At 48.7% G+C, this 20,764-nt stretch overlaps 1 protein-coding gene across 2 annotated transcripts; it reads right to left on the bottom strand.

The window, feature by feature from the left end:
* Positions 1-222: 222 nt before the first annotated feature.
* On the bottom strand, positions 223-19,069 carry LOC147897963 (39S ribosomal protein). 2 transcript variants are annotated; one of them, XM_087380753.1, is made up of 3 exons: positions 18,613-19,068; positions 494-545; positions 223-281 (listed from the first exon to the last, which is right to left on the bottom strand). In XM_087380753.1, the coding sequence occupies exons 1-2, from the start codon at positions 18,970-18,972 to the stop codon at positions 522-524; spliced, it is 384 nt and encodes a 127-aa protein (XP_087236879.1). In that variant the 5' UTR covers positions 18,973-19,068; the 3' UTR covers positions 223-281; positions 494-521. The 2 variants fall into 2 exon arrangements, with proteins under 2 accessions (XP_087236879.1, XP_087236880.1); XM_087380754.1 differs by having other exon boundaries at positions 223-545; positions 18,613-19,069.
* Positions 19,070-20,764: the final 1,695 nt, after the last annotated feature.

The following is a 20,764-nucleotide window of genomic DNA, read 5'->3' as shown; positions in this document are numbered from 1 at the left end:
GTGTATCCCTCAAGATGCTCTTTCCCCAGAATGCTCGTCCAGTTATAAATAAATAATGTTCTCTATACCCCTTTTTGAAAACAACAAAACCCACCCAAACATGTATGTAATTAAAAAAACAATAGTCACCACACTGGACTTCAATGAAATGCACTGCCTATCTGCACTCCAATATTGAAAAGCAAAAAGTGGAAACATACGATATGGTTACACAGATTCATCTCATCCCTGAAAGAAACTGCATGCTTGCCTTTGAAAAGTCAAGGAATATTCCCAAAAAACTGCATTATGCATAGAACATCAGTAAATCTACAGGTCAAGACTAAATCAAAGTGATGTCAGTGCCGACATAGGAATCATGTATCGAGTTTAACCTCTTCCTCAAACTTGACTTGTGAACATAGCACAGAAAATAGAATGGCCTATTCAAAAATATCTCACACTACTTTTGTTAAAAATGGAACTCGCTAAATCTCCTCTAGAGAATGTGTACCTTGTTTAGGATGATGGTTTCCAGCCTGTCATCTAACTATTTCCTTTACAAGCTGCATCCAAAAGAGCCACTGATGCATCAAATTTATGAAAAATAGGAACAAGCTTACAAGACTACAAAGAGCAACAACCACCAAAAGAGCACTAAAAATTCACAAGACGTATGGATGAGCTTATAGGATGAAAGAAAAATTAGAAGACAACTCATTTTCAGAATCTGAGATTTCAATGATCATGCTCAACTTACCTAGAGTTGACTTGGCCTTATATAACTTGTTATGGTCCACACTCCACTTCTCTCCACATCTAAAACAGAGCCCCTTCTTCCTCCTTTCATCCAGTAGAGAGTGGGAGAATTGCTTATGAGCCTCCTTCCTATCCTTATCACTTTTTGGGAGTCTATTTTCAGATTATAGCTCAGCAAGGTGCATTGCCTCATCCAAAGACTTGGGTCTAGATGCCAATAATTATAGATATAATTCAGCAGTGACCAATGTAATTTAATAAGTTAGTTAGGGGCACTTTTCCCTCTTTAAGAGGTTTTTTCCCCTAACCGCAGTTAGTCCACTAACTATGGTTAGTGACTACTAAGGTTTGTCACTAGGACAAAACCTTATCTCACTCCTTCAGTTGTACTTCTCTTACTCTCATTCTATTGCAACTAAGCTTTCAGCTCACTCTCTCTCTTGTTTCTTGCTCTCACTGTCACTCTCTGTCTTTCTCACATTTGGTATCAGAGCAGATCGTGCTCTTGGACGTGCTCCCTGCTCCCGGACTCTAGCTCCCGCGAACTCCCTTGGCTGGCCATACCTTCTGTCTGCTGCAGTCTCATCGTCCGTACCTGCCGTACACCTGTGTACACCTGTACTGCTTTGTCAACTGCAGATCTGCTCGTACCTACTGCTTCCATACTGCGCGACCGTACGGCTGTACAGCTCGTCGCCGTACAGCCTGCAGCCCTGTACGTACCTGCACCGTACAGCTCAAAACAGTCTGTGCAGCACCGTACGGCTGTACAGCTCGTCGTTGTACAGCCTGCAGCCGTACATTCCGTATAGGTCCGTACGGCCTTGCTACTTCAGCACGTACATCTGCTCGTCGTCCATACCGACACTCCATCTGTACTATCAGCCTGCGTCAGCCGTACATCGTCGACCGTACCAGTCGTCGTTGTCGCCAGCCGTACATCGTCGACCGTACCACACATGTGACGGCTCGTAGTTCGTGCAATATGTCAAGTCGTACAGATGCAGCTAGTCCGTACGTTCGCCGTACATCTATGCCAGCTTGCCGTACAGCCGTACGGATTCTGACAGTACAGGCTGAGTTGCACAGCTCCGTACAAACTGCCGTACTGTTTGTAGGTGGGCTTGGAAATTTACAGTTTTGCAGGACTTCTGAGCAGGGATCTACTTGAAAGGTTCATTCGCAGGCAGATTCAAAGGTTTAGCCCAAAAATTTGGGGCTTTCTGCTGAAATTGCAAAATTTGGGGCTTTCTGTGTTTTTGCCCCTTTCTGGTTGCAATTTCAAGCTCGAAATTTGGGGCTTTCAGTTTTGCAGTACAATTTCTTGCAGAAATTTGGGGATTTTGTGATTACACTGCAATTTCGCAGTGAAATTTGGGGCTTTCGTAGACAGAGCGCAATTCTTGCAACATTTGGGGCTTTTGATCAATTTGCCCCTTTCTGGTTGCAATTTCAGGCCTATTTTGGGGCTTTTGTGTTGGGAGAGCAATTTTGGAGATTTCAGTTCACACTGCCTTTCTGTAAGTGTTTTGCAGCACTTTTGGCAGATTTTGGGAGAATTTTGATGCTTGGACAGATTTCTGACAGTGCAAGTGCAGAAATCTGAGTTGCATATAAGCTAGTTAGGGGCACTTTTCCCTCTTTAAGAGGTTTTTCCCCCTAACCGCAGTTAGTCCACTAACTATGGTTAGTGACTACTAAGGTTTTGTCACTAGGACAAAACCTTATCTCACTCCTTCAGTTGTACTTCTCTTACTCTCATTCTATTGCAACTACGCTTTCAGCTCACTCTCTCTCTCGTTTCTTGCTCTCACTGTCGCTCTCTCTCTTTCTCACAGCCAAAGGTGGTCTAAGTCCACTGTCCACTTCCTGAAGGTAATGCCTCCACCATGTGTGGGCATAATCCTCCAAATGAAGTATTGCAAACTGAATTTTCGCAGCCTCACTTCTTGGGCTTAATTTAAAGTAGTCTTCCAGCTTACTTATCCATTCCTGCAACTCATTGGGTGAGAACAACCTTGTCATTGTAGTCCTTTCCTAATCCTGACCCTTGTCCAATTTCCTTTTGAAAATCACCTTGAGTAGCCTTCACAAACTGAGTAAAGGTCATGGCTTCTCTCACCTCAGGGTCTAAGTGATTGTAGGCCAACAATTGTTGAGTCAAGAATTCACCTCTCCAGGGAGGCCTGATACACTTTGGATGGGCTGGGCACACCATCAAGACCTGTCCCCTGGGCTGGGCTAAACTCTGAACCTCCTGACTGAGTTATATTCCATGAGGGAGATTGTTGTGGATGTGACTTTCTAGCATCAGCCATGAATTCACTCCTACTTGGGTTCAATCCAGCCTGTCCCAGTTCCATAGACTTCTAAGAGGATCATCCCTGGCAATCTCCTTACCCTTTGGCTCAAACCTACTCGTCACTTGGTTCACATCACTTCTCATTGTCCTCAACTGAGTGAAAGCATTGTCAAACTTAACCTTAGAATCTCTTTCCACCCCTTCAACCCTTTGTTCCAGCACTGAGGTGAGCTGCCCTAGCTGGCTAAATAACTTTTGCTGCTGGTCCACAAGCTGCTGCACCAGTTTGCTCTGTTTGTCCATCATTTGTCCATGCTGCTCCAACATAACTGCCATAAGACCTTCAAGATCCAACTTGCCCTTGTGGTGAGGGGCTTGGTAGGTGAATGGTTAGGGGATCTTGAAGATGGACTTGCCTCTCCATGGTCACTAGTCTGAGCATCCTCAATAGGTGCCATGGCTTTCACTTGTCCCATTAATCGGGCTTCTTCATACTCAGCCTCAGGTCTGAAGTCCCTTGTAACCTTGCCCTTCCTAGAGTTAGAACCAGACCTCCTTGGGGCCATATAATAAAATGGTCCAAATCAATTGGCACTCCAAAACACTGCCTGCAACTATCTGAGAGTGTTGGAACAGTAAACTCTCTGTTTGGACCTGATTTTGAACAGACACACACTTTCTGAGTAATGTCTAGACCATGTTTATAACTCTGTGCAGAAAGAGTGATTATATGCACTATTTGGGCTCAGATGCACTGTTTGAACAGGGAATGCTCTGCCATGGTACTGTATAGGACTGATCAGTAATTATCACTGGTCAAGATAGGAAGAATGACTGCCACGTGGCAGATGCTCAGCAGTATGTCCTAATTCCGAGATTTTGAGGGATCCATTGCCACTGATTGCTGCAATTTAGGCATAGACAGGATAAAATAGAGCAATATAACACCTAGATCTGAAAAGCCCCAATTTTCTAGGGTCTTTTAGCATAAAAAACCCTAAATTGTACCTGCTGGAACTGATTCCAAGGCAAATGGTAGGGCAGTTGAAATCCAATCAACACCAAACCTGAGGCGACAAAATACATGCCATCAAAACTCAGCTGTATTCGAGCAGATCACAGCAGATAAAGGCCTCTGGCAGCGCACTGTTATCCTGTCAATTTCTGGCTTGAAACTGAGAATTTCTCTGAGATTGTTGAGAGCTAATGACCAGGAGATCATGCTGAACAGACTGATATCAAAATCATTCAATTCTAAGCACATTAGTATTTAGGGCTGATCAGAGGCTGACATGTGGCTCAGCAGAATCCAGAGCACTTCCCGCGATGAAATTTTGCACTGAGGTAGCTCTTGGGCTCAAGATAGGATGCTCCCATTTTCAGAACAGGATAATGAATATTTACCCACGAAATTCCCAAACAAGAGCTCTGATACCAAATGAAGCAAAGGTTCTACTAGAACTGCTATCTGCTGCTAATTTAGGGACTAGGAAAGCTGTAAATAGCAAGAACTAGTAGAAAACATAGGAATAGTAGAGGGAGGGTCACTCTTACATGGAAAGGGCATGGATGTACACCTCCATGGGGCTGGCTAGCATGGATGCTAGATGCTGCTGTCCTTGCATATACAGCTCTCAGCCGATGCTTAGGACTCAATGAAACAGGTGTCCTTCTATTCCTTGTATTAGTGTTCAATGGAAATGAAGTACAGCTAAAGCCCCTTTTATAATTTTGGGAAGTGGGCCAGCAACACCTTTGCTTATGGGATTAGTACAACAGGCTGCCACATGGCAGACCCACAATGGAGCCTAGAACCCCTATAAAGAGTACAAGAGAATACCAAAGTATTTACAAAGAATGGAACCCCCATTTTAAGGCTAACTGGGCCCATTTAATTGGCTGACTGCTAACACTAGAGTTTCCTACTGTTACACCAGAGTCCCTTGCTGGAGTTCAGGCTTCACCAGGCCAGGCTTGGAGGCTGGTTTGGAGGTATCCCTCGTCCAAAGCAGGGACCCTGTAGATCACGACATGGTAAAGCCAAAGCCCGGTCATAGGAACTAGTCCCACGGGATTTCTTATGGGCTTGACAAGTGTCAAGTGGGTCTACAAGACCAAGTACACAAACACAAAGCCCAACTTGTGGTGATGGCTACAGTCCAGACAATTTTGGTGGTCGCTTCTCACCAGCAATGGCCAATCTATCAGATGGACATTAAATCAGACTTTCTGAATGGCGATGCACGAGATACGTGGAACAGCCCCCAAGATTTGAAGTTCCCAACTCAAAAGGGATGGTCTACAGGTTGAGGAAGGCATTGTATGGCCTAAAGCAAGCGCAAGATTGATGCATTCTTTCTTCAGAAGGGGATTTAGAGGTCAATAGCAAATCCGAACTTGTATATATTCCAAGAGAAAAGTCTGATGACCCTCATCATCTTTGTACGTCGATGATCTCATTTTGACACGCAGTCACGTAGCCCAAATTGCCGAGACAAAGGCTGCTTTGTCACAGGAATTTGAGATGATAGATTTAGGTCTGCTCCATTTCTTCTTGGGTTTGGAGACTGAGAGGGGGTTCTTTGTGTCACAACAGCGGTACGTTCATGAGCAGTTGGCAGCCTTCAAAATCGAGGACTGTAAACCCATCTCCTCTTCTATGGACCCTAATGCTAAGCTGTCACGGCATGATCCTAGTGAGGGGGTGGATCCAGCAGTGTACAAGAAACTTGTTGGTTCCTTGATCTAGCTCCTTAACACCAAGTTGACCTTAGCTTTCTAGTGGGGCTGTTAAGCTTCTTGATGCAGACACCACTTAAGACACATTGGGATGCACGTATTCAGACCCTCAAGTATCTACAAGGTAAGAGGGATCGTGGACCTTTTTATGTTGTAGGAACCTGGAAAAATTACCCTTTGTTCAACAACCACTACATGGAGTAGTAAGAAGCAGCCCCTGTGGCCTTGCCTTCCACAGAGGTCGAGTACCGCGCTGGATGTTCAGCAACCTGGGAGGTGGTCTAGCTTCGAAGGCTAGTTGGAGAAGTTGAGTTCCCATGGAGAGACCCGCAAGTCATCGAGTATGACAATCCAAGTTGTAGAAATTGGTGAGGAATCCACTGTTCCATGCCCAGACCAAGCACATTCAGATACAATACCACTTTGTTTGTGAAAAGATGCAAAGGTCCTCTTTAGTCAGGACTGCCTACTGGTCAGCAGTTCGATAGACTGCTGGTCAGCAGTCCGACAGACTGCTGGTCAGCAGCAGCAGGGCCAGTCAGCCCTAGGTTGGGTCGTCCTAACCCTAATCAAGTCAACCAATCCAGGAAGCGGTTTTCCCCTGTATAAAGGCCCCCTTGGGGGCACAAAGCAGTTCAGTCTGCAGGACTTCCTAAGTCCACTAGGGCACTACTTGGTGCAGACCTATAGCCTATAGTAGAGCATAAGTGAGTGGAGCAAAAGACAGGAGCTGCTACTGAAGCCTACGAAGGCACATGGCAGTTACAGGAGGAGTTACAACAGGTGATACAGCAGCATATAGCCATTTGGGTGCCTACCTAATCCTGTGTATGCAGTAGGTGTGGTACAGTTCTTGGCAGTTTTTGTACTCGGATTTCCAAATTTCACATTTATTTATAAACGCTCTTGGCTGTACATCTCAGTGTCCTCTCTCCTAGTTCTCAAGTGCGGTTGTCTACTTGTGTGCACAATGTTGGAAGTATTGGTAGCTCCCTCATGGGGGGGTAACTAAGTAAATCAAAAGTTTGAAACGATGGCTCGTGATTGGCGGTTATTGGCTGGCTCCTTTACCTGGATTGGTTCATGCAAATGAGATGGTACTGGTTGGCTGGCTGAGGCAAACTCCCAATGCATGCAGTATATGTGGTGGTTCATGGAATCACAGACTTCTTAACTTAATGTGCATCAGATAGATGTGCAGACTCATCAATAGACAATGAACCAGCCAGATAAAGAAACCACCAAAATAATATATTTCTGTCCAAAGCTATGGACACAATACAGAAGAGATAGATCCAGAGTCCCACTAATGGTGTTACCACAAGGTCCTTCTCCTATTTGTCGGCTATCTCTAGACTCGAACCCTCGTCCTCCACCTCGAGCGTCTGTAGACTTTCTGTCCAGAATGATCCTCTCCACCTTGCTGCCTATAGATCAGCCTAGGTGGGCAACCCTTCAAGCTCCGTCTGCATCTTCTCTAGGTCTCTTGGTCCTCCAAAGTATAGGCTCCAAGATGGGTAAGACTGCTCCTGCTGCTTGTGTGAAGGCTGCTCCAGAGAATAAGTAATGAGGGCCTGGAGGCCCTCCTTTTATAGGCCCTTCAAGGGGCTGCAAAAACCGACCAGGCAGACCAAATCTGGCCAACCAGACTGGCCGACCAGGTCTGCCATGAATGCCCCTTTGGGGCTCTCTTTTCCAGGGCCTTTGGCCCATATTTCTAGGGCTTTAGCCCTCCTTTCAAGGCAGGGTCCCAGCCCCCTCTGTCTGCCTATATAAGGCTTGGTTGGCTGGCTCCAACCAGCCCAACCAGCCCCTCCATGTGGCCGACACTCCTGCTGGTTCCCCTTGTCATTAATGCGCCATGTGCAGGCCCTCTATCCCGCCACTTGTGCACCTCTTTTAAGGGCCTGTTCCAGCCCGTACACGCACACTTGCTGTGCCTCTGCCAGGCTGTCGTGCTGCCCACATGGCAGCCCTTTTAGCCATCTTTTCTTTGCTGTGAGGTGCTGCCCATGTGGCAGCCCCCTCCCTCTCTCTTTTGTTGTCTGATCCCTGCCCTCATGGCAACCATCATGTTGCCCATGGGACCATCTCTCAGATCCTAGGTCCCCCCCCCCTGCTCTCCTCATATGGGGGCTTACAGATGGGGAGGTGACCTTTCCAACAGGATGCAGCAGCTATTCCATCCAACGACTGCAAGCTATTTGGGCTGCAGCTCTGTTGGAATCGCAGAGGGCTTGCGCAGGGCTTGGTTCACGGTGGCTCGCGGTGGCTACATGAATATGGCGTCGTCAAGCACGGTGTTGCCAGCGTGAAAGCTCCTGTGTTGCACGCCCCATGCGTTGCACACTACTTGTCATGAAAGCTCCTCGAAGTTCAGTCTGTGGCCCAGAGTCAGAGCTCTGATACCAATGCAATGAAAGGGGGAAGGGCAGATTAGAGAAAGGAGTAGAATTGGTAGGAGGGAGAGAGAGGAAGGGGAAGTTGGAGAGGAAGAGGTAGAGGGAGAGGAAGAATGAGGGGAAGAGAGAGATAGAGAGAGATTGGGAGAGAGAGTAGGCAGCACGCAGGAGGAAGGAGGAGGGAGTAGTTGGGATTAGATGTCACATAAAAAAGCATACAATGAGTGGTGGACGGAGACTTATAGTCCCTCCACATGTCCCACCTATATCCGTCTAAAAGGCCTCTAAATTAGCCCATTTGCCCCCTTCATTACACATGCAATGGTCCAGAAGACTGATGATCATAGGCACGGCGGGCATCTGCCATAAAACCCCTGCGTGGAGCAGAAAGCACATCCTGACTATCTGAGTGGTCCCTTTGCTGGGGTGCGGGCTGCTTGCCCTTGTCCTGCATAGCCCGGCCAATCTGGTACTCGAGTTGCTGTCCCATCTGGGCAAGAGCCGTATCCACATAGCCATGGCCTGCGGTAAGCTGCTGGCTGAACTCTTGTCCCATCTGGTGGAAAGCACCCTGGAGCATAAAAGTAAGGGTATCCAAAAATTGTCTGTGCTGCCAGTGCTTCTCGAGATGCAAGAGAGAGAGGCTGAGTTGTAGGGATCTCTGTACCACCAGTGGTGCACCCACTGTGGAAGGCAATTGCTCATGCTGAGCAACCTCATTACTACAATCATGCAGTCTATCCCGAGGGGCTTGCTTGGGTGGCATGGTGGCTGTCCAGTAGAGAGTAGCTTGAATGCAGGCAAGCAAATTAAGTAGACAGCGAAAGCCTGCTGTAATGAGCACCCACTAGAGTGTGTAGAACCACTAAAAAAAATCGATGGTGAAGCTTGGGAAGACAATTGATGAAGAGGCTTTAAAATGGAGTCGAAATGGCTCCAAACGAGGCTGTGAAAGGTCCCTAAAAAGAGGCTGAAAAGTTGACTTTTACCCTTAAAATATATATTTTAAAAAAAAAAAGGGGGGGGGGGGGGTCACGTCGCTTAAGACAGTTAGTCCACTGACCTAAAGACCTCTAGGACAGTTAGAACATTGACTTTGTCTACCCTACCTAATCTACTGATTGAACCCTAGTTAGGCTAACCTACTAACCTAGCCTAACTATCCTAATTGGACCTACTAACCTAACCCCAATAACTAACCCAACCAGCCTAACAGTGGCTAACTTAGCCTAGGAAACATGTGAAGACTAAGGTTTTTTTTTTTTTTTTGGGCACTTCAGCCAGCAGTGATTGGTCGCTTGGATATACTCCTGCTCCAGGAGCATAAGCTTTCAGTAGCTCATTCCCGTAGCTGCGGGAAGATCCTCCCTGGACGCTCTCACACTTATTGGGAGCCCTCGATCCGTGCACAGGGGAGGAGTGGCGGTGTCTGTACTTCCGTTTGCGAGTCGTTTGCCCAGGGAGTTTTTGGTCATGGTACGTTGATCCCAGGCCATGCACTTTGGGTTGGCCTAGAGTTTGAGGGCTCCAAAATAGGAATCCTCAACATCTATGCACCTACAGACCTCCGATGCAGAGCCACTTTTTGGAGGACACTCACAGAGATTCTCCTAGACATGGATTCGTGGATTGTTGGAGGTGACTTCAACAATCTGGAGACTTTGGAGGACCAGCAGGGCAGAGGACCAGAGTTTACAGGTATAGCTCAGGCAGAGCAGTCCGCTTGGGACTCCTTTATTTTCGCGACAGGAGGTAGGGACAGCTGGAGAGACCCGTCCTTCCGCCGATGGCACGGGAGCTTGGACTTCTCGTGGGGCTTCCGCAGGGAAGGAGGCAGACTCCTGGAGAGACTGGATAGATTTTATGTCATTGATTGGGCCATCAGTAGAGGTGGTCAGGTGGGTATAGTGCCAGGGACGACACTCTCCGACCACGCGCCTGTGCTCTTATCACTAGACTCGGCAGCTCAGTCCCTTCCTCCCCGTTCGTGCAGGATTCCTAATTTCATCTTCTCTAGGGAGGAGGTGCGCAGTAGTATCGGTAGCCTTTGGGACAGAGATTGGGGCGAGTGCGTGGATCTGGTAGAGTCGGTGGCGCAGGCTTTGCAAGAGTCCAGCCAGATTTGCCAGCTCGCAGCCCTTCAGGTTCGCCAGGAGTGGTGGGGCAGAGAGAGAGCTCTTCGTAGGGACCTCGCCTCCATTCAGCGACTCCAGCAGGCAGCTCCGGGTTCGGAGGAGCTTCGGATCCAGGCCCTTCGAGCCAAAGCCCTTCTTGAGGAGACTCTCCAGCGTCGCTCAGAGTTTTCTTATCACGCCTCCCTCTCCTACTGGGCTCGGAAGGGCGACCGGATGAGCAAAGAGTTCTTCAGGACGCATGGCCAGAGGGCAGCAGGTGATCAGCTCCGGAGTCTTAGGACAGCGGAGGGGCACATCGTTACTGATCCGAAAGAGGTCTTGGGGTTGGCTACCGACTTCTACAGGACTCTTTTCCAACAGGAGCAGCTTGCCCCCCGTACTAGACGTTCCCGCGAGGTGTGGAGGCACATTCCAGCTCTTGTTCAGCCCAGCATGCAGACGACGTTGATGGCACTGTTCACTACTATCGAGATGCAGGAGGCCTTGATGTCCATCGATGGGCAGAAATGCCCTGGCGAGGATGGGCTCTCTCGCGCTTTCTTCACCTCTATCTGGGATCAGATCCATCAGCCCCTCCTAGCAGCCCTCCAGAGGATTTTCAGCAATGGACATATGCCAGAGAGCCTCTCTTCGGGTTTGATTTGCCTCATCCCGAAGGGAGGAGACCGACAGGAGATCCGCCAGTGGCGCCCGATCACTCTCCTCACCACTGCCTACAAAATCCTTGCCAAGATGATCAGCGCCAGAGTTCGGCCACTACTTCCTGACCTCATTCATGACACTCAGACAGGCTTTGTCCAGGATCGCAGTATCCTGGATAATGTCTTTACCTTCTCAGAGGCGACGGAGTGGGCTCAGCACAGTGGGTCGCACCTTGCCATCCTACTTCTCGACTTTGAGAAGGCCTACGATCGAGTGGACTGGTCCTTCCTGGAGGGTACTTTGGAGAGACTAGGATTCCCAGTAGGATGGATTCAGGGTATCTCAACGTTATACAGGACAGCTTCCAGCAGGGTCATCATCGGCGGCAGGATGGGAGAGCGATTTCGATTGGAGAGATCAGTGCGTCAGGGTTGCCCCCTCGCTCCTTACCTGTTTCTCTTCTTCGCCGAGGCGATGACATACTACCTTCGGGCGAGATCGACCGGGATCCGGGGTGTTCGCCTTCCCATCAGGGAGGACACGGAGCTCCTGTACTCGGAGTATGCAGATGACACAGCGCTGTACGTTCAGGATGATGAGATGATGCTGGAGAGGGTGAGGCTGGCCTTAGAGGTCTTTTGCTCGGCAGCCGGTGCGAAAATCAACTGGAACAAATCGGTTGGTTTTCTCACAAACCCTGGGGCATGCTCACAGTGGGGGAGGTTTTTGGGTTTCAGATGGATCCCGCGGGGACAGACAGCTAGATATCTCGGCTTTCAAGTCGGCCTGGACATCACGCCAGCTCAGCAGTTTCTCCCGGTGCTAGATTCCATTCGACGGAAGCTGGCTTTCTGGAGCACTGCTAAGCTCTCTCTTGCAGGTCGTGCTCTGGTAGTCAACCAAGTTCTCTTGGCCACGACCTGGTATGTGGCCTCTTGTTGGTGCTTCTCGAGATCCAGCGTGGCACAGCTCAGGAGGATGATCCGGAATTTCCTGTGGTCTGGGGGGGATGGCCTCAGAGATACCAGAGCCAGGGTAGCTTGGCAGACAGTCATTCTTCCGCAGGCTGAGGGTGGCTTGGGGGTCATTGATCCTGAGCTTCAGAGTCAGGCCCTGCTGGGCAAGTTAGTTATCCGTGGTTTGACCCCAGGGGGCCAGACGTGGAAGATGTTACTTCAGCAGGGGATCAATTCTTGCATCCCGCGCCGAGGTGGAGAGTGGCTACCATCCCTCCGGTGGATCTTCACCTCTGCACCGCTTACTCACCCCCGCTCCCCGCTCATTCGCAGCCTTCTCATGGTTTGGAGGCGACTCCGTTTCAGTCTCCTCCAGTCCCCTCCTAGCTGTCAGGAGGAGATCCACCGCCAGCCGCTCATCTGGAACGATCAGGTCAGAGATACCTTGGGCCTTCAGCTGGGGGAGAGGTCACATATCCTGTGGGACGGTTGGATGCAAGGGCCAGCCCGGTCCCTTCGAGTTTGGAGGGACACTCACAGACACTTGGAGACCGTTGCTCTAGCAACCGCAGCTGGAGGTGTCCGTGGAGCTCAGGCGAGACGCACAAAGATAGACGGAGCGATTCCCGCTGGTTGGTTGGTTCCACCCGAGATGCAGATACTCATGCCTGGTGATGACCGTTGGCTTGGACAGTTCACCCCCCGTGGCATCCCACTGGTGGTTGCAGGCCGAATGGACGACACCTCTGTTTCCTTCTTTGCGGTTTTGGGGGACGGCCGACTCAGGAGAGAGGGTGTGCTCATTGACCCCCTTCTCTCGTGGCAGAGGATTCGGGTCGTAGGCCTCGTGGGGAAGGTTTGGCGGATCGATCCTAGTATAGAGCAGGATCAGCTGCAGTTATGGCGACTCTGGCTTTGGGAGGGGAGGGCCTTGTCAGAGCTTGATTGGGACCTAGGTGAGTGGAGATGGCCAGAGGTTGTGGCAGGCCAGGGGCCGAAAGGCACGACATTGGGCAGGAGAGTTCTCGGGAGGATGCAGAGCCGCCCGCCCACCCAGCGGCCCAGTTGGTATGCTCAAGGTATCTCCAGGCTATTTTTGCAGGCCTTCTGGAAGGCCTTGTGGGAGAGCTGGCGGCCACGGAAGATCTCCACTTCCTTTGGCTACTCGCCCACAAGGGTCTTCCAGTGGGGAGTTGGTTGCGGCAGATTGGCCAGGATGGACTTTGTCAGATTTGTCATGAGGACGAGGAGTCACCAAAACACTGCCTGTGGAGCTGCACTCGCGCCCAGGAAGTGTGGAGGTGGACCTTCGGGATCCTTACTCGCGCAACACCGGAGCTAGGTTTGATCACCTGGGGCGCGTTCTGCTGGTGCAGCACCACACCTGGCTTTCATCAGTTGTTCGAGGCAGGCCCGCACGACCCCATGTTCCTTATCACACAGGGGACTTGGGGACCGCTCAAGGGCATCCCGCCGCACCTGGCAAAGGCGGACACAGGATCTCAGGAGAGGCAACCAGTCTGGGAGATTATTAGCAGCATCGCTGGATGGCACATTTGGACCTCGCGCTGCGCGCAGATCCTCGGTGGCACCTCTCTTTCGACTGCCCAGGTCATGACCGACATCTGGAGTGAGATTATACACACACTCAGAGGCCAGTGGGACCAGATACAGGGAGATTCCCGGGCTGGCCGGGAGAAGCAGAGACGTTTCCTCCGAGATTGGGATACGCAGGGCCTCTTCTTCGAGCATACTTCTCAGGGCCTTCAGTGGCGCTATTCACCACCTCTCTGGCTGTTTATTCACACCCGCCTGATCCCTCTGTGAGAGAGAGCTTTCTGTTTCCATTTAGGGCTGCGTCCGATTTGTGAACACAGCCCCGTCAGCTGCAAAACTGACCTCATGTATCTTGTTTTTTCGAAGTAATATAATCAGCACTGTTTTTTCGGAAAAAAAAAAAAAGGTTTTTTTGGCAAGGCTGGACAGGCTGCGGTGGCACGACGACGGATCACGGCGACGCACAGCAAGGAACGTGATTGTTCTAGCATGACGGTTGTTTGTGGTGGTTCCACTGAAGCGGTGAGAGCCGTAGTGCACTCCTACAAATTACCAAGAAGGTGAAGGTCTCTCTTTTTTTGTCATGACTCTCCATATGAGAGTTGATATCGTCACCTTGCTTCCTTGGCAAGTTCTAGTCCTTAGGGTCCATGTCGTCTTCTTTTGTATTCAGCAACAAGGCTGGTAGGCATGGGCAGAAGTCTGTGTCTGTGTCAATCAAACATATAATATAGGAGGTTGTTGAATTCTCAATTGCGTTGCAATATATTTTCAAGGTGAAGGGTGTGGACTGTTATGTTTTTTACTGCAATTATGAATGAGCACATGGTATGATGGGTCAAGCCCTTAAAGCAGAATTCTTCCATCACTTGGATACTTCGAAGACATGGGCGACACTTGAGACTCTGTTTGGAGTTAAAATGAGATACTCGAAAGCATTATTGAAACAAAAATTGTTGGATCTGCTAATGAATGGGAAAAAAAGGGGCAATTTAGAGGACCTTTAGAAGCCTCTTAGGTGGCAAATGTGGAGCACATCCACCCCTGCTCCCGCACCCGTTGCTACTGCCTCAATGCCCAGCACTGCTCCGACTTCACCACCTGAATTTGGACCTACGCCCATCACCTCATAGACTCCCGCTACCTCTCTCCTAGCGTCTCTACTCCGGTACCACCTCCCACCTCTGCCATCCAAGTTGAAGGCATGTCGCCTTCCATTCATTGCCCGTCGCCTTCCGTCCACTGCCCATCCTTGAGCCCCATTCTGTGAGCCATCCTGCCAGTCGTGAGTCACCGTCGTCACCGAGCCCTATGCCTCCCATCATTGTTAGCTGCCAGCACCGTTGCCAGTGCCTTCCGGATCCAGAGCTCCGTCCATGCCTCCGCCTCCGCCAACGGCTGCAACATCCCACCTCTGCCTCGCGCATTGCCTCTTGCAAACCTTAGCCTACGAGGTTCTACTTCTTAGGGTAGATTTTGACCAGGGTTAGTTTAGTTAGTGGGCTAAGTTCAAGTTTTCTTAGTTTGGACCTAGGATAGGTTAGTGCTAACTAGGGTTAAATGGAGGGTTAGGCTAGCCTAGGTCAGTGTCCTAACAGTCCTAATACTCTTAGGTTAGTGCTGTCCTAACAGTCCTAGGTGACATAGGGAAGCCCTCCCCCTATTTATTTATCTTTTTTAAAGGCAAAAACTCAGAATTTTCCAGCCTCTTTTAGGGGCTTTCCACAGTCCTATTTTGGCTCATTTGGGCCCCGTTTTGAAGTTCTTCGACGACCTTTCTCCCGAGCCTCTCCATCGACCTTTTCGTGGTTCCACACACTATCTAAGGTGCTCATTACAGCAAGGAATTGCTGTCCATTTCTCTATTCCTACATTCGAGCTCCTCTCTCCAAGGCCAATCACCATGCCACCGAAGTGTGCCCCTTGTGATACATTGCATGACAGTGATGAGGCTACTCATTATGAGCACGCGCCTACCACAGTGGTTGCATCCACTGGTGGCATAGAGGTTCCTTCCACTCGTCCAAGTGGTTGGTCTTTGAGGCAAATCCCTCATGTATCGCCACCAAGTGTGGGCATAGTCCTGCATATGCATACCTGCAAAAATGATGCGCTCCTCATCAGACTTGGGGTAGAGGCGGAAATAGTCTTCCAACTTCGTGAGCCACTCCTCCAACTCATTGGGACTGTGAGTGTCCCCTTCAAACATATGCATCGAGAGCTTATCCTTCACATCCTTGGCTGCATACTGCTTATTGTACCCACCAGAATGTCGGGCATCCTCACACTTAAGGCTCACATACTGAGGAAAGGGCATCTCATCCCGCACTTCCTCAGGCAAGGCTTTGTAAGAGCGTAAGGCATCTAAGAGCATATCGTCTGTGGTCACTTGCCTCCCATTTATGGCATTCTGCTGCGTAGTAACACCACCAGCCTGATGCACGGGCTGTGTCTACTAAAGGTGTTCATTGACGGAGCCATAGAAACATGCAGCCCTAGCTGAGTCTACCTTCCAAAGCCATCCCTCTGAAAAGATGGTGCGGTAAAAGCCTGAGAAGAGGACTGACCTCTTTCCTAGCTGCCTTGTAACCCAAAACCAGATCCAAGCACGCTCACGTGTGCAGTACTGAATGTATGCATACCCAAAGGTCGGCCTAGTATAGACGGCCCAGCCTAGGTAGAAGCAGGAAACTGTGAGCCAAAAGGTGGCCTAGTATCTATCAAGAAAGTGCTCTACGGCACAGAAAAAGCAACACTCAAATTAGTATGATACCCCATGTTGGGGTACATGCTCATAGGCACGGTGTGCATCAGCCATAAACCCTCTGCGTGGGCCCGAGAACTCATCGTGTCTATCTGACTAATACCCATGCTGGGTGCGGGCTGCTTACCCTTATCCTGCATAGCAATGGCAAATGTGATCTGTTGACCAATCTGCTGTCCCATATGGGCAAGAGCGGTATCCTGCATTGCTATGGCTGTGGTAAGCTATTAGCTGAACTCCTATCCCATCTGGCGGAAAGCACCCTGGAACATAGAGGAAAGGGCATCCAAAAACCGTGTCTGCTCTGCCTACGCTTCTCGGGATGCAAGAGAGAGAGGCGGGGTTTCAAAGAGTTCAGGGATTTGCAGACTAGAGCCACAAAGATTGACCCTATTACATTATTAGCAGGAGCAGATACTTGATTCCTACAAATTGCGAGTCTAGAACAAGAAGTGCACTTCTTTGCAAGAGGCCAAGAATTACACGCGTATCTATGATGACACCATGGCCACGACAAAGGGTGCATCCCCCTCGCATACCATCGGAAAGAACAAGCGGAAGTTCTTCTAACCTTCTACTGGCACCGGGGAGGGGAAGTCTTCGGACAACCCCTCCAAGAGGATTCAACTCACACTAGCAAAGCACGTTTCCTCCGTACCTTGAAGCTGAAAAAGGAAGGTCGTTTCATTTGTGAGGAGCGTGGCCACACAAAGGCAAGTTGTCCCAAGCACAAAAGTCCTACAGCTGCTCCAAGACCAAAGCTGCCTTCAGGACAGGAACTAAAGCCAAAGGGGCTACCCAAGAGATGATGATAGGTATTTTTGTGAATGTTATTGCCAACTCTCTTTCTTGTAATTGCACTTTTAATAACTCGTTGTTTGGAACCCATGGCCTTGTCCGGGCTTACAAAAAGATCAAGGACACCCAAATTCACATTCTCTTTGACCCAGGCAGTTCTCACAACTTTATTAACTATAAACTTGTGCTCACAACTTTCTTAACTATAAACTTGTGCAGAATTTGGACCTACCTACGACACCTAACGATCACACCTATGAGGTGCAGCTCCTCGCTGGGAAGCAGTTTTGCAATCTCAAGGTTCGAGATCTTCCACTTCAGATTCAAGACTACACAGACATTTTGACGTGCTATGTGATGCACCTAGACCATGTAGACTTGTTAGAAATAGAGTGGTTTAAAATCCACGATGTTCACATAGGGTGGAAGAATCATACTCTCTCTTTTTTGGACAAAGGCACTCATGTATGTATTCATGGTGATGATATTCTCTCTTCTCAGAGACCTATTGTATCTGCGATGCAGCCTATCCTTCCCATCCCTCCACCTTCTCTAGTGCCTTACTGATTTATGAGGGCTGGATGTGCTGGCTGTGAGCTGCTGCCTTTCTCTGCCTTCTGTAATGCCTTTGCACACTTCTGGGACAGCCTGCTAAGCCCCTGGACTGTATATGCTTTGCCCCCCAAATGGGAGGGCTGGAATGCCCTCTACTGTTGGCTGACTGGCACTGTCCCAGACCAACCCAATTAGAGCTGGCCACCCTGCTTCTAGGGTTTGGCCAACCAGGCAGACCCCGGAGGCCTATAGAGGCCCTCCATACCTGCTCCCTTCTACCCATTCTTTGGGATACAACAGCCAACACCATGGCTGTCCACTGAAGGTGGATCATTATTAAATATAAGGAGGATAGTGGTATTACAGACCTGCCCGAAAGGGTGGATCATTATTAAAAATAAGAAGGATAGTGTTATGCTGCCCATATAGTAGCCTTGTATTGCCCACATGGCAGCATCTTCATCCTTCTTCCTGCTCCCCACCTTTCTCCAGGTGTCGCTTCCCCATGCTCTCCTAAAGGGCAGCTGATCCCTAGGCACCACTGTAGTCCATGGTATATGAGCAGCTCACGAGTGGTGCACATGAGAGATGGACATTGATGCTGACGAGGGAGCTCGAAGTAGATTAGAGGATCCTTAGGAGTCATATCAATACACGAGTGCAATAGATAAGGGGGTGAGGCACTATAGTCCTCCCTACAACCTCATGTCCTCTGCCGAACTCTCCATCAATTGTGCTAAGTGCGTATACATCTAAAATGGAAGGGCGGGTCTTATCGTAATAAAACAACTCAGTTCAGGTGTTTAGTTAACCAGTGAATGTTTATGCATTTAAGTAAACAGCAACAAGCCTGGATTGCCACTCTGCGGGGGTCTGGAAATCTTGTTTCCCTTATTGTAAAAATATAAATACGAGATACGTGAATAAACACATAACTTCTCTTTATAGGCTCAACGAAAGTGTCCAAATCAGGTTCGTGATGCATTCTCGTATTGAAATAAATGATAAGGTAACCAGTGCTAACCTTGAAAGGCAGATTTTTGGCCAGTTCTATCTCTTCGAGAGGGATGATGACGGGCCAGGGAATGCCTGCCTCCTTAAACATCTGTTCTGTCTCCATCGCCTCGGCCTTTTTAAGTATACTTTTCCTGATCTCTTGAGCGCTAAGCTGAGAACCATCCAGAGTCTCTTCTTTACCGTTTGTATAAGTCACGGAGACTTGGGGGGGTATGTCGTCAGTGCGACGCTTAACAAGAACCTGGCATTTGGGATTACTGGATTTGGCCTTCTTAGAGTTGCACTGGGCAAGGAATTCGAGGGCAGATGAGGCCCTTGGATCTAAAGCGTTGAAGTCGATTTTGACTTTGGACAGATGCTTAAGCATGATCGAAGCTTGAGATGGAAAGATGGACTAACTGTTCAGATTAACGAAGCCAAACTATCCAACATAACTTTCTTTGGGGAGTTTAAGCATTCATTTCCATTATATATCGTGGAGTACATGAGCCACGTAATCTCCACCCGTGGATCTCAGGATGCCTCGAAAGTTATGTAAGGCTGGGTTCACACCACCCGCCCGCCCAAAATTGCACAAGAGATGGGCGCGCGGGTATGGTGGTTCCCCCCACCGGCCAATTATGTTATAAATAATTGATGCATCATTAATGCAAGAAAGAGTTGTGGTGGAACCTCAACTTGGTTCCTAGAGTTCAATTCCTATGGTTGCATTTCATGTGTGTTTTTTTTTTGCACGCCCAACCTCTTAGGCGACCTCCTTAGGCCGGATACCATTTGCTTCCTTTTATGTCTAGGCCCGTCATGCTTATTGGACCACGTAAGCTTATGAACTTGCCCTCCACTTTTGATGTGCATGCGAGCAGGTGGTGTGAACCCGCCCTAAGAGGGTCGGTACGTTAATCCATGGGGAAGAGGGTATTCATGAATTCAGAATTGAAATTCGAAGATATCAAGATCATCATATAGTAATGGGAACATAAAAACCTATGAGAGCCAATGCTTAGGTCAGGTGAGGGCTAATACTGAGGCACTCTTTGTCCAAAAAATGATGAAGAGAGAGCTTGATGAATCAGCTTTTTCTATGAGGATTACTGGACGGCACCTACCTTCCTATTCTGACATTTTAAAGGCACCTGCTCTTTACTGACACCTAAGCTCGGTTTACACCACCCGCCCGACCATCTTCCCAAAAGTCGTTTGGTTGTTGCCTTGCCTGTTCACACCAACCTGATATCATAAATGTGACAAGAGATTGTTAGTGGAGGATTCCCACAAATCCATGCCCACAGGGATTTCTAATTTGTGGATGGCATATAATTTCTCGCTTGGGCCGGCTGGCTGATTCTTGGGCTAAGGGGGGGTGCTGAATGATCCTTTCTATGACGGAACAACTTTCCCACAAATCATAGTGGGACAAGTCATTTGAGCAAAGTTTGCATCCTTGGCTAGGCGGTGGTCTGAACCCACCCTAACTGGTTCTCTCTAGAAGTGTCCCCTCAAGCCACACTCGAGTTGAGGTCCTAACTTCCACATTCACAACCATGGCTCTAATTCCATGTTGAAATCTCGATGGTAGCAACCACAGCAACCCTTTGTGGTAGGTCAACCATCAAAGTTTGTTCACACTTGAGCACACTTAACCAGAGACTTCCACAAATAGGTCATGCCATCCAAACACTAAAACCTTTAGGTGATGGATGTCTATCCAACTTATGGAAGTGTCTCTTACCAAGGCTAGGATTCAAACATAGTAATTGGTTCTCTCCAGAAGTGTGGAATGTATTTCCTATAGCTAATTGGCCAAGGGTGAAGTCTGATTATTGAAAAATAATATATTAGTATTTTTTAACATTACATCATTATCAATGGCCAAATTTATGTTTAGTGAGTGTTCTATGATGAGCTATTACAATAAGCACTCTTTCGTGTTAAAATGTTGGAGCCATTCATATGGGTGGTATTGTTACTATTGTACCTAAGTGTCATTGCTCTAATTATTTAACATTCAATGTTTATCTAACCTAAAATGTTTGAGATGTCCAAAAGTTCATTTCTACACGTTAGTTTATGCTCACTTCCTCTTGCATCAACAATATCAAGGTGAATAATTCTATAGTTGGAAGCACCACCATTAGTTAGGGTAAGCCTCCAAAAGCAGT

This window comes from Dipteris shenzhenensis, chromosome 10 (assembly GCF_047967505.1).
Source record: "Dipteris shenzhenensis isolate YYH24624 ecotype China chromosome 10, Dip_SZ_1.0, whole genome shotgun sequence".
NCBI lineage: Eukaryota > Viridiplantae > Streptophyta > Polypodiopsida > Gleicheniales > Dipteridaceae > Dipteris > Dipteris shenzhenensis.
Note: the sequence above shows the minus strand (reverse complement) of the source record. Positions and strands in the feature narration are given on the sequence as shown.

Coding starts and splice junctions, on each gene's coding strand:
- LOC147897963 (XM_087380754.1), bottom strand. CDS start 18,972: ATGCTTAAGCATCTGTCCAAAGTCAAAATCGACTTCAACGCTTTAGAT. Junction 546..18,612: donor CCAAAAATCTGCCTTTCAAG/GTTAGCACTGGT, acceptor TTTTGGATGCAG/CTTGTAAAGGAAATAGTTAG.